Source organism: Maylandia zebra, linkage group LG1 (genome assembly GCF_041146795.1).
Source record: "Maylandia zebra isolate NMK-2024a linkage group LG1, Mzebra_GT3a, whole genome shotgun sequence".
Classification (NCBI taxonomy): domain Eukaryota; kingdom Metazoa; phylum Chordata; class Actinopteri; order Cichliformes; family Cichlidae; genus Maylandia; species Maylandia zebra.
The window spans coordinates 15998279-16012827 of record NC_135167.1 but is presented as its reverse complement, the minus strand read 5'-3'; the positions used below and the strand labels follow the sequence as shown (position 1 = coordinate 16012827).

The following is a 14549-nucleotide window of genomic DNA, read 5'->3' as shown; positions in this document are numbered from 1 at the left end:
CGTGGCACAAAAAAGGTTGGGAACGCTGCTCTAACTTATATTTGGCACTGCATTCCCCAAACAGTTTCCTTAATGTATCTGTCTGTATATTCATATTATAAACTACAATAGCACTGCAAACTCTATTCTTCAAAAGGTCAGTGAAGTAGAATCAAGAGAATGAACATATCACAGTTTAACAAAAGAAGCAAGAGCAGAATAGCAGAATCGCTGCACTTGACTGTTTCAGTTGTCACTATGTGTACATAATAAACAAGTAACTGGGTTTATGCATGATTAATGAGCAATGCACGTGGATAAAAATGTATTTTGCTAAGACAGAACATTAATCAATTATTCATAATGACATTAAATCGATGTATGTCTGCTGCTGACGAAAAATAAATAAATAACATTTTTTAACTAACCTGGCAGCACAGTTCTCGTTTCTCTTGGCTTCTTTACTTCTCTAGATATGATACCATTTGACAGACCTATTTAATATTTTTGCTATGATGGGACCAATGATCTACAAATACCTATATTAGAGATTTTAATGAACCCTCATTCAAATATACTCATGTATCAAAAATGAATGTAAAAAGAAGAAAACTGAAGACTGTAATTTATCGGCAGAAGTGTGTAAGTCTGAAATATTCCTGTATTGAGATGTGTATGTTTGAGGGCTTTCTTTCCCTCCCCCTGTGATGCACCTGTCGGCCTGTCTGGGATGTTTGCTGGGTGTCACACATAGGAGTTAGATTAGGCTGAAGACCTCTATAACCCTCTAAAGTATAATTGGCTTTAGCTAAATGATTGATGTCTTTATTTTTTTTTATAACAAAACATACAAAGTTTCCCCGTTTTAAGAGAAAGGCTAGTGCATCTTATATGACATTGTTGGAGTGAAAAGAAAATCTAAAACTATCTCTTATCTATTTCTGTTATGTCTTAATGGGAACTTTGAAAAACATAAATTTGACAAGGAGTCCATTTGTGTAGGAGAGAGACTACCAAGTGATCAAAATTTTATATAGATATTCATTGGAACAATTTTAAAAGCCACAACCAGAATTTGATTATAATCTTCCCATTTTCTTTGGATGGCACTGATGTGTTAAAGATTTAAGGTGTGAGACAGAGCCAGAGTTACAAACTCAGACAGCGGAAGCCAGAGAGGAATTGAAAGCATGACTGAGAGTCGGAGAGAGAGCGTAGCTAAAATGACAGTAAGCGAGCACTTTCTGTCTCGAAGATTTTAACACAGATGTTATAAGCTCCGCTTATCATCAGAGAGAGAAACAGAGAGGATAAAAAGGGGCAAACAGATATGAAAATGCTAAAGAAACCTTTTATCTCTGCCCCTCAATTCACATTCGGCTATTGCAGAGCATTGAAATTGCACTGAATTGTAACTGGTGGAACATGAGATAAGAAAATCTAAACATGGGGGGCCTTAAGTCATGTTATTATGAATCACATACTTTATAAATCTCCAAATGTTTAAATTTCAGTGAATGCAGCATTAAATTATGGGGTCAGTAATAGGGTAAGCAATGCTCAAATTGTGTTATGGCCAGTCTCAATGTCATATGTTATTACAGTATGTGTGTGACTGAAAACATCCTTTCTAGTAGAATATTTAGCAAGAAAATCAAGACCACTAAAGCAGCTGTGGCCTCATATAATCTGCATTAATTAATAATGTGTTTAATGCCAGGCATCACATCAGTCTAAGTGGGACAGCCCCCAGGAATATGGCTAGGTTTACAATGGCACCAGTGGTGCCACTAGAATGCCACGCTGAATCACTGCACCTGCTTCAAACTCCAATTGGCCAGGAATGAAAAACAGTATCTTGATTCCAACACAATATAATTTGATGGATCCCAGCAAGTCGCCTGAAAAATAGATTGAACCAATTTCAACACCATTTGGCCAAAAGCTGTCCAATGCCCTTTTCTGGTTATAAGACTAAAACACTGGTTTCTTCTCTGGCACGTAACTGTCACACAAGACAGACATACACAAAAAATAAAGTTTTCATATGGTTGATTTTATTGAATAAATCAAATTTCTGCAGAGAAATGAACAATTCCAAGCTACATTATAAAGCAGGTGTTTCCAAATAAACATTACCAGGGAAAACACCGACCTAAGGATCCATTGGTGAAATTTGAATTAGCTAATAAAGAGATTTCCAAATAAAATCAATTGACAAATGAAACAGAGTTAGTTGCTTGCGTGACCATTCTTCACTTGCTTAATAATAATTTCTCCTTTGAAATCGGAAACAGAGAATATTCGTCTTTCATTTAAAAGCTATACCTTACAACTGAATCAAGCATGTTTCAAAATGTGAATGGTCTCCTTTCCAACCCAGTCCACACAGTTTTCCTACCGCTTAGTACACAGCTGGTGAGTGTCTGAAGGCAAGTTATTGTTTTCTATACAAAATCCAGGCAACCGCAGCAATCTGCCAGCTATCAAAGCAATCACAAGGTGCAGCACTGTATACCTCTTTGAAACCAATTTTACCTAGTGACAGCAACCTACCATAAAACTCCAGCTGAATATTTGCCGAAAACACACTTTAATTAAAAGGCATACATGTATGCAAAAACATAAAGTGTACAGATTAGTAGTTGACAGACAAGTTAAGGGATTGTGACTGAAATTTCTGTTGGTGGAACTGAACTCAGCAACCTGCAGTGAATTTTGTGCAGAGGTTTCAAACATACATATAACTTTCTGTGTATGTGGTCTGACATTTTTAACAGCTCAAAATAAGCTCAATAAAACATCAAATAAAACCAGTACATATACGCCAGATAAAGGGTGCTAAGTTCAAGCAATGTTATATTGACTCAAATATGTTGTGGTAACTTGATTACACAATCACAACACTTACTAAAAGTGTGTGTGTGTGCGTCTGTGTGGGAGAGTGTGTGAGACAGGGGTTCTTGGCTCTGACAACATGATTTGACGATGGTGATATTACCCACGAACACTTCTGCGTTACACCGCCATGGTCTCACACACACACACACACACACACACACACACACACACACACACACACACACACACACACACACACACACACACACACACACACACACAGCAGGACAGTTGACATTGCTGCTTCGATCGATGTCGCAGACTAAAGCTGGCGTTAGTACCAACAGCGTTATATGAACCAATCCCACAGTGAAGAGCTTCCTATGGTGTTTCAGTCAATATGGGTTAATGGTGTATCGGACTGCTTCTCTCTTTCCTCTCTCACTCTTTCACTCTCTTCACCTCTTCTGAGCACACAGATACACAAATGTGTAGCAGCACCTGACTGTCCAAGTTGACAAATACACCAGTAGTCTTTCCTTCCTTTAATGATTTGCTGTGTTTGCTCTAAGAAGCTTCCCTGCTGAATCCATTGGCTTAGACGAAACACGCAAGCCTATTATTCTCAATGAAGGGCACACAGATACTGATAGGACCAAGGGATAACAGGTCGATATGAAGAAAAAATAGGCTATGCATTGGTAACAGTGAAATGCAGTAAATGTCAGTTGTAATATAATCACTGATTTCACGCCTAAATAAATCATTATTCAGAATGGAAGGAAGTGACATTTGAGTTTTTGTATGAATAACTTTTAGTCACTTAGTTTCCTGCTGCCATTGATTTAAGAAATGAAGACATATGTTTGGGGGTGGAGGGTGGAGGAGCTTTACTTTATAACATCTTATTAAGGGATAGTCACATAAACATCAATTGAGTCTCAATAATCTCACTAATTTCCATTTCATGCTGCCAATATTTTATACAGTTACACTGGTATGTATTCAACCGCTTTCCTCAGCGAGTTCATCAAAAAGGGAACCCTAATCAATTCATGTTCCTTTAGAATGACTAAGGCTTGTTTAGAATTTAACATTCATTCAAATCGACCGAGTCTCTATTGCCTTCGCCAATAGTTCTACCACGTAGTGAAAACAGTTATTATCGGGAATCTATAAATGTTAAATATAGAACACAGTCAGTTTATCTCAGCAGTTATAGTGTTTAGAAGAAATAGCGCTGACTGAATTACCCAGACAGCCTCCACAGCATAATGGAAAGTGTGATGTGAGATATTTTTAGGAATCACTGGTGCGTGTGGTAATCTCTAAAGATCCAGCTGGATCCATAGATTGGTGGTAAGCTGTAAATAAAGGAAGGTAGAAAATGGATTTTAAAGTGCAACATGAGATAGACCAAGCTCTCTGGATCTATGAGAATAATGTAGTTGTGTTCTTTTTTTCTCTCACTATCTCATTAAAGAAAGAAACTTTGATTTCATGAACTGTAACAGTTCACATAAATTCCCTCCTAACAAAGACTAGGGCTGCACCTATGTTTTTAATGTTCTGAGTCTTTTGTTTTTATTTGCAAGCTGTAAGCACAATTTCCTCCACAGGAGGTTCATTCAATAGAATAACTATACTATTTGAACTTATTAATGGCATCTGTAATGATTGATTTCTCTTTCTAATGTCTCTATAGAGGCAAACTTTCTCTGACTACAACAATAGCTGGAGGGAAATATCATAAAATCAATGAATCAGTTAAATCCCCATGAAGCCAACTATTTTTGTCCAGTATATTTCCAGTGTTACTAACTTTAATGCAAACAGCAGGAGCACTTTGAGGCTTACTAAACCCTGCTGTTAAAAGGATCAGTGATTCTGAGGATAGTAGTAAGCAGAAAAAACAAATAACTACATACCTAATTTTAAAAAATGAAATAAGTTATTTGGCTGTTGAGGTAAACAGTCTGACTGAATTAATGTTGAATAAGTGAATGTATGGTGAAATTAACATAATAAGCTGCAAAAGACATTTCAAAATCAAATCAAATCAAATCACTTTTTATTGTCACATCACATGTGCAGGCACACTGGCACAGCACATGCGAGTGAAATTCTTGTGTGCGAGCCCCACAAGCAACAGAGATGTGCAAACACAACAACACAAACGAGCAAAATACAAGAATGGCCAACCTGAAACTAATAAATATATGTACAATATATAATAGTGTATGCATTTCTGGATGTGTATACTAAATATTTTCCTACGTGTGTGTGTGTGTGTGTGTGTGTGTGTGTGTGTGTGTGTGTGTGTATACACATTTTTACAAATTAAATAGTAAAAAAATAAAATAAAATAATAATAATAATAAAATATATAAAATATACAGAGTTGAATATGTGCGAAACAAGTGGCATTTAAGATAAACATAGAGGCTCATATGCCTTCATTATAAACTACTATCCATAAAACTTAAGTTTGAAGACCACTCCTCTAAATAATATTTTTGTCTGCCAACACACCGTATTTTGTATTCATATTATGCCACGACTCCTTCTACAATAGTGCAATTTTCTGCAATGGCTATTTGCCACCCTCTGAGATTTAGTACGGCGAAACTCTGTGAAATAAAGGCTCCACTATGAAAACTATCTGGCTAGAGGCATCGGAAAAAACTCTAGATGAATAAATCTTTCTTATGTGTAACATCATGAGTAAGGACCCAAAATCCCCAAGCAGGAGGCTGCGATCTTTTTGCATCTCGTCCAATGGATGGTGGCTACAGGGCTCTTGCCACAGTCTGTGCAAAGCCTTGCATCAAGTCAGCAAGATTTGGAAGCTCCTAGAAGTGTTCCTAATGGATTCTACACCAGTCTACACCACGGACAGACAGACAGAGGGAGAGAGAGAGAGAGAGAGAGAGAGAGAGAGAGGAAATGCCAACACCAAAGGGGATGAACTTCCTGCAATTTTACAGATACACACATTCAGGCATGGGTACACACACATTACATGTTGTAATGCGGTGTAAAAGTGACACCTCATAATAACATACAGATAATGACAGTGGATATTACCACAACAACAACAAAATACTCATGACCAGCAGTAACACATGTGCCTGAATATGTACACACACAAGCAGGCGGTCTTCTTTTACTTCCCTGATCCGCATTCACACATTCTTGTCTTCACTCTGTTGCTTTACCAGAGTGATGCCTATGCCTAGTGATGCCATAGGGGAATGTGTGTGTGTGTGTGTGTGTGTGTGTGTGTGTCTTTAAAGTGCAAAGCCCCTTTTAACAGTTTCCAGGTCATTTTATTTTCTTCACAGAAGTCCCTCAACAGGAGGAGAAACTCTGCAGCTAGCTTAGGGAATACAAAGAAAAACAAAAGTACACTCAGGCTCTTTCTTTGTGAGTGTGGGCACATTTGTAGGTGTTAGTGTAAAGTGGTATAGTGTACGACATTAATTAAGACTTTGAACCGGATTTTCTGTTTTGTATTAATGGTTAAATAATCTTTTTAGGAAAAGCTACAAATGTCCAGAAAACTAAGCATTTACTTATTTCAGACTTGTGGGACATAAAGTAGGACGTCAGTGGAATTGTGCTTGTTGCGAATCATCGATCAAATTGGAGTGAGAGTTGTTTGGAGGATGAGTCGCTGCCTTGGGCTCTTTCTGAGCAGTTTTTGGAGTGCATATTCTGCTGCCCCTTGAGAGCACAATTGCAATGAGGGTATGCTAAACTGTTTACAGCTGTTAATGTATTTGATAAGAGAAAATAAAGGTCTGTCATCGCTTTGCATTTCTATTATATTGTTTTAAAACAAAAGAAATAGACTGGCATATCATATGGGTGGGGAAAAAGCACTTCAGCTACACTCACAATAGAAAACAACAACAAACAGTTCATTTACTTTGTGAATGCAAAAGTAAGGCTTTGTATCTGCTGGGTTTCTTCTTACAGGTAGCAGCACTTAACAAATGCTCGGGGGAAGTGCTGGTAGTGCTCCTTGTTGCTAAGTGACAATTGCGAACTTATTTGAGGCGAGGCAGCCTTTTACTAAAAGTTTAACTATTTATAACTTTCAGCATTTTGCACCCAGCTCAAACAGGAATGTGCACCAAGAAATCAAAAATAAGTAGAATTGTGAAAAAAGAGTGCTATTGGACACACACGTCAAAATCCATATAGTTTCCATAGCTGAGGCTACAGGTCTAACTCCTGATGAAGCAGCTGTAAGAGCACATAAATATTTCAAATGATTTTATGACTGCTATTTTCTAGGGGAAACAGATGGAGGTGATGGCGAGGGAGAGGGGAGAATTGCATGTGACAAAAATTCTAAATTCAGGACCCCCCAAACGCCATCATAGCATCATGACTGTTAATAAAAGATGAGTGAAGCACTTCTCATTTTTTTCCTTCTTCCAGTCGTGTCTTCTGTTTTTTTTTTTGTTTTTGTTTTTTTTAAGGGGAGAGTGATCGTGATCTCATTTTGAATGTTGGTCTTCTGGTATTATATTGTGTCGTGAAGTCAACAAATGAGAAATATAGACAGATATGAATGCCACCCTTCTGTTTATCAACTCTTCCCCAATCTTCTTGGTTATCTATCTCTACACCTCTCTCTCTCTTTCAGAATCTCTATTTACTTCTTTCTCTGCATTTTTCTTTCCCCTCTTTCTCTTTCTGCTTCAGGGGAAATTAATTGATGATTATCGTGCCTTGCAGAGTTGGTATGCAAACCTGCTTTTTTTTATCAGTAAGGCTTGCTTTTTCACCACTTATAGCTTTATTTGACAGCACCCACCCACCCCAACCCCCCCTTCTTTCTCCTCTCACTCTATCTATCCCTCTCTTAGGTGACTGGGGTCTTATCAGTAAGCTATGTGCTCAGACTTATAGTTCAATTTGGTCTCCTTTAATAAAAGGATAGAACTGAGAGAAGATTTGTTAAGTGAATTGGCTATGTGAGCAGAGACAGGGGCATATACAGACAGAGACTGGTTGTTAACGGCAATAGAAAAAAATGGATTCTATTCTAGTGTGGTTCAGTTTAAATGAAAAGGTACAAAAAAACCTCTTAAGTAATGTAGAAGAGAATGTCATGGGAAAAGAAAGACAAGGAGGCAATCTGATAAAGGATAGTGAAAGATTTGCTGAGGACTGAGACACATATTTTCAGGAATCCAAGGGCACTGTCCCCAACTTCCAGATAATGTTGCAAAATGAGTGTCAACCAGAATAGCCCCACGACATCCTTAAGGGGAATCAGGTGAATGTCATCCTTCCAAGGGGTGCAGCCACCAGAGACTTTTTTTGTTTAACTACTTGAATGACCGAGTCATCCCCTCATACACAGACTCTGTGCTTTCTACTGAAGGCATGTCTATCAGATTGAGGAGATCTCTAACCCTACTGAGTATCCCTTTCACAGCTTGATTATATCCCCAGTTGAAGTCAGAAGCACCTCATCCAAACCAAAAACAGTGTAGGCAGAAAGTTGCTTCTACCTCCAGAGTCGTCCGACAGGGTGTCAGAATCCCTTCGAGGTCAACAGAAAGTCTTGTTTCAAAGCCCCTCTTAACTACACACACCTATGTTTTTCAATCAGTCACTGTCAGAGTCATACTCTGCTTTGTCTGCTGGTGCCTATTTGCTGTCTGCAGGGTCCCACGAGCCAAATAAACTTGATAGGACAGCTTCTTCAGTGTGACAACACTGGCCAGCAACATTTGTTTCTGGTATTGTTGACATGACATGGCAACAATGAAGGTGGAAAACATTATCCACTCAGACTTAATGTTCCCAATCCTGTTTTGGAGTGCTGCCGAAGCTTAGTTGCGAGTTGAAGATCCCTGGCAAATAGGGTTTTGCTAGATACTCTGAGGGCACCTTTGCTACATGTAATCCAACTCACCATCAGGTGGTGATAAGTTAGCAGCTCAGCTCCACCTTTTACTTATGTGTCAAAGACATAGGTAAAGATCTGATGATGCAGTTAAAACCTAGGGTGTCCTGGTGCCAAGTATACTTATGCTCAAACATGGTGTTTGTTGTAGACAAACTGAGATGAGCCCTGAAGTCCAATATCAAATCAATACTTGGGTTCAAATCAGGAAGACCATTACTTCCAGTCAGTCTAACAGTCTCACTGTCATGCAGTCCCCCCATAAAAGTCTCCAATAGTGACAGTAAATACTAAATAGTTATGAATTCAAGTTCCTGTCTTTGTGACACATTCTTAACATTTTTTTAGAATAATATTCAAATTGACATATTTTTTTGTTTTTATTTTTTTAGACATTGACAGTGTAGTCTGTATATTCACATGGCTTAACCGTTAAATGCACAGTCCTAACATCACGTTCACCCTTCAAATCTGAATCCGAACATTTTAGGTGGTCCCACTTTCTTAATGAATTAGAAGAAATCAAACAACACTGAAATATCTTAAAACTAAATATAATTGTTGATTTGGATTTTGCCTAATTGCTGACAGGAGCAGAGACGTTTTTTATATTTTTTATGCCAAGCTTTAAAGTGAAGTTCTTGATGAGACAGCTAAGAAGTGTTTTTCTGTTATGCAGGTCAAAAAGCCATGGCCACATTCATAATTTAGCGGGTCAGGGCTGTTTGGGTTTTGTTTGACAGCTGTGTTCTGTTGTTTCAGGTGGCAGCGTTATGTTGCCATGAATACCATGTGACGCGCTCTCTCTGCGACTGTGTGTTTTCTGGGTGAGAGAGCGCCTTTTTCTTCTTGTTGTTATGCTAGAGCTACGCCAAGCAGTTGGGTTAGCGGCAGTGATTTTCTGTTGAAAATAAACTGCTGTGCTCCCTGGCAATATGGGGAAGCAAGACCAACGACACCTCTGTCTCCTTGCCTGAGCTCGCCACATTGGTGTCAGAAGTGGGATAGCTCACCCTGGCCGGAATGAAGAGAGACATTCAGAGGCTGGAGCAAGCCGTCGAGGAGAGTATTCGCTGCTTGGGGAGCTGGCGATTGAGGAGCGAGGAAGCGACCACCCATGTAAGTCCCCCAACGGGTCCCGACAGCGTGGTGTAGTGAGGGGACCACCGCTCCAGCTTCCTGCCCTCCTCCAGGGATGATGCATGGTAGTGGACCGAGTCGGGCACCTCAAGGGACACTACCTGAGCTGCCGTGTTGAGGACCAGCCCTGCCGGGCCCTGGTAGACACGGGGTCTACCATTTCCCTAATACGACCTGGTGTACACCCTGGAACGTCCGGGCCGCTTGTGATGGGTTGGTCACCCACCGACCAGCTGATGACGGTGACGGGGGAGAGAACTGACTTGCGGGGGAAGAAACCGTTGCAGATCCGAGTGAAGGATCTGGAGCTGGTGCATGACTTCTGGCTTGCTGACGTCCAAGATCAGTGCATCATCGGCCTTGATCTGCTGACCCGCTGGGGGACCTGCGTTGACACCGTGAAGCTGGCCATCACTCTTAGTACAGAGACTCTGGCCCTCCAGGGCAGTCAAAAGCTGGGAATGGGGGGGACCAGAGACAGACAAGCCAGGCTTCTGGCAGCTGCCGCTCAACAGACTTCGGGTGCCGGTAGCTCTGGATCATCTCTATTCACCTCAGCCCCAGCCTCTAAGCCCGACAAACCTCCCTCGACTGAAACAACCAAGGCTATTGATGACCTGTGGCAGCGCAGCAGTGTAGGTCTTAACATTGACCAACGCCAGCAGTTCAGGTGCCTCCTGAATGAGAATGTGGACATCTTTGCCATCAGTGACAAAGACTGCAGGCAGACGGGGCTGGTCCAGCACACCGTCGACACCGGCTCTGCTCAACCCATCCGTCTGCGCCCACGCCGGCTGCCCCTCTCAAAACGGCAGGTGGCGGAGGAAAAGATCTGTGAGATGATTGCGGCTGGGGTGTTTGAGCCATCCAACAGCCCATGGGCGGCACCCGTGGTCCTGGTGGGAAAGAAGGATGGCAGCCCGAGGTTCTGCGTGGATTTTTCGCCATCTCAGTGCAGTGCAGTGCTTCCGCGGATCGACGAGGCCCTGGATTACATTACCGGCTCCAGCTGGTTCAGCTCCCTCGACCTATGCAGCAGTTACTGGCAGGTGGAGCTAGCCTCCGAAGCAAGGCCTAAGATTGCATTCACCATCGGACAGGGGCTGTGGCAGTTCAGGGTCATGCCATTTGGGCTCTGCAATGCCAACGATGTTCGAGAGGCTGATGGAGAGGGTGCTCGTGAACATCCCTTGTAGCCACTGCGTTGTGTACCTGGATAACCTGTTGGTGCACGTGGCAACTTCGGCAGTGCACTGTCCCACCTGAGCGAGGCCTTCAGTACCATCCGACAAGCTGGGCTGCGACTCAATCCTACGAAGTGCCAGCTGTTGGCGAAAGAGACCTCGCTCGCCATAGTGCTGGCGGTGCGGCACTTCTGGCCATACTTGCACGGCTGCCGGTTCCTCCTGTGCACTGACCATGCATCTTTAACTTGGCTCAGGTCGACAGCATGGCAACGCTGATGCCCTCTCCAGACGGCCCTGCATGGCTGTCGAGTGCCGCTACTGTCGGCGGCAGTAGGAGCGGCAGTAGGAGGCACTGGGCGTGGCTACTGCTCAGGCCACAGCCAGCGGAGGGGGATGGCTCCCACTGACCACACAGCAGCTGAAGGGCCCAACTCAACGCTCCACTGCCCCACTGCAGCAGTATCTGGTTGGGGCCCTGATGGAGTAAGTGGGAGTGGACGTCCTAGGGCCTTTCCCTGTCACCGAGTCAGGGAACAGGTATGTGTTGGTGGCCATGGACTATTTCACAAAGTGGCCGGAGGCCTACGCGGTGCCAGACCAGAGTGCAACCACGACGGCAGAGAAACTGGTGGAGGAGATGTTCACCCGTTTTGGGGTCCCGGCTGAGCTCCACAGTGACCAGGGGCATAACTTCGAATCGAAGATCTTTAGGGAGATCTGTCCGCGGCTGGGGGTGGAGAAGACGCGAACCACCCCACCCCACCTGCAAAGCGATGGCTTGGTCGAGCGCTTCAACCGCACGCTGGCCACCCAGCTTGCCATTCTCAACAGCCGCCACCAGCAGGATTGGGACCGACATCTGCCCCTGGTCCTTTGGTCGTATCGGACTGTGGTTCAGGAGTCCAGCCAGTGCACGCCTGCAGCGGATGGGAGCTCCGGACGCCCGTAGATTTGGTGTTCGGGTCTCCCCGAGCCAGGGATTGATGGTGGGCCAGAGATGGACTACTACAGGAGGCTGAGGGAGCGGCTGCAGGTGGTTCATGACTACACCCGCCAGCCCCAGGCCAGTGCCAGAGTACGACAGAAAAGAGCCTACGACACCAGGTGCCGAGGGGGAGCTTCCGTGCCTGGTGACAAGGTTTGGGTGTACTGCCCGGTTTGCAAGAGAGGAGTGTCCGCCAAGCTCTGCAGCCACTGGAAAGGGCCGGCGGAGGTCGTGGACCGGCTAACAGAAGTGGTGTACCGGATGCGCATGCCTGGCCTGGGGTGCATGGTGGTGTTGCACCAGGACAGACTTTCACCGTACCGACCGCTCACTCCAGCAGCTGCCGGGGCAGGGGATGCTGGTGGTACCCCATGTTCTGATTGTTCCCAGTTCTTTCTGAAATTGTCAGGCAGTTTAAGAAATGGAACAGATTAATACCTGATCTTTATATTAGAATTTACTTTGCCCTTCATGTTGTCTTTCAGTAACTTGGCTCAAAATCTCTGGATCTTCTGAGATATATATATTGATAAAATCCAATTTTTACTATACTTTTTCTTTTCGATATTTTTGTAACTGTTAGCATGATTTGCAGCTATTGTGGTCATTTTTTGTTTCTGTCCTGCTCCCATTGCTCCCCCCAAAACAATTATCATTTCGATATTTGTCTGCTTATGCTGTCAGGAAACCGAAAGAGAGTGAAATTGTGAAACAAATAAATTATTACACCTAATGCAAGCCAACTGCCCCTTTCAGATATACTTTCTTCATCTTTCTGCTTTTTGATTGATAAAATACGGAGGAACGTAAATGTATTATTTGAACAGAGCATGAGGTTCTGCAGCAATGCACAGGCTGTAAAAATCATGTGTTCAGTACTAGTGCTTGCACATACTGTACGGATATAGATAGGTCACATGACAGACAATCCCAACTATAGACAGGACAACCTAAACTATTTATAAATGCCATGTCTTGCTTGGATTTACACACAGTCTCTAAAAAACGCACTACCAATCAATCCTGAGGCTATAAACACACTTAAGGGTCCCCACAGATGGGAAAAGGAACAAAGGTAAGAAAGGGTTTTCTTTCAATATACATGAACACATGAATGGGACACATCTAGAAACACACACAGACACACTGCAAAAAGAAGAAGAAGATGTGCACAGAGAATAACATTTACGTGAAACAAACATGCACTCACACACTGGAGTCAGTGTGAAGATCCTGTCTCTTGAATTAGTCTTTGATATTTAAAGTTCATCATTCATAGATGAACTGTTACACAAACGTAATGAAATATATATGTATATGTTTAAGTGTGCACTCCATGTGTGTATGCACATCTTCCAAAGGTCAGGCTAAGGATTTGTGTCGTACCAGGCACGCAGACATGGAACAGTCTTTTGTACAAAACACACACACATAAGAGACACATCAAAACTGAACATTCAACTCTTATTGTGGAAATCACAATAAAGAAAAATGAATGCATGGATATAGTATTTGTATACATATATAATGTATGGTGTATTTAAGTAGTTCCAACTAATCGACTGATGGCCAAAACAACAGCTCTGGGCTGCAAGCCCAGGTTCGGTCATGCAGAACTATGAAAATGAACAGTTAATCCCATAAATCAAAAGCATAGCTAATCTATGGAGCTTCACCTTAATCGTACACAAATTTGTTGGATGCTTATAAGTGCTTGATCAACTGAGAGTTTGCTTGCCTGATTTCTAGAGCTACAAACAGCCACACCTGACTGACTCCATCAAAAAAAGAAAACTAAAAAAAACCCAAATAATTTCTCCTGCTCTATTTTCTAATCCAAAACACCAGGTCATCACTGAGAAGATGTTTGATTAATCACTGATAAAATAGAAAAACCTCTAAACAAAAACAACAGCAAACAAAGTGTTAAGCATTACATTCAGCTCCATTAGTATGGTCAAAGTCTCAGCACACACACAAGTTACAGGACCTGTAACTATCGTATAACAAAAAGGACTTTTACACATTCTTTTCTTGAAAATCTTACAGTACAATACATTTTCAGCACCATACCAACAATATGCAGGTTCCAATTTATCACTGTTATCTCTGAAAGGACCACTCATACACATGAACACAATGGCACGTTTTCTTACCTTCATACACAGCTTTGAAACCCTGTGCACTCACAGCAAAATCTGTGGTAAACCACAAGGCCAAAATGGATCCACTGCTGACTACAGGGGAGGGCAGCATGAATCCTGACAACCTGCAAAAGAGGAAAAAGTAAATTATTGAATCAGCAAGACAGCCCATTTCTGGAAATTAATAATGAGGCAAACCTTTAGGCAAATGTTTATGAAAACCTGAAACATGGAGCTGTAAGTACATGGCTATGTTGATGTTATCATTAAGAATAAAACAATAAAGGTTCCCACTGAAACGAGGTCTCTTCATGAGCTCCTATTTGCCTGTTTTTTCTCTGACG

General features: G+C 42.2%; 1 protein-coding gene across 1 annotated transcript in view; it reads right to left on the bottom strand.

Annotated features, from left to right (window-relative positions):
* Positions 1–14549, bottom strand: part of LOC101487496 (CUB and sushi domain-containing protein 1) — a 457578-nt gene that overhangs the window by 285542 nt on the left and 157487 nt on the right. The window contains exon 3 of the mRNA XM_024803309.2: positions 14218–14330. Within this exon, the coding sequence (XP_024659077.2) occupies positions 14218–14330 (113 nt within the window). The remainder of the gene's footprint in view (positions 1–14217; positions 14331–14549) is intronic.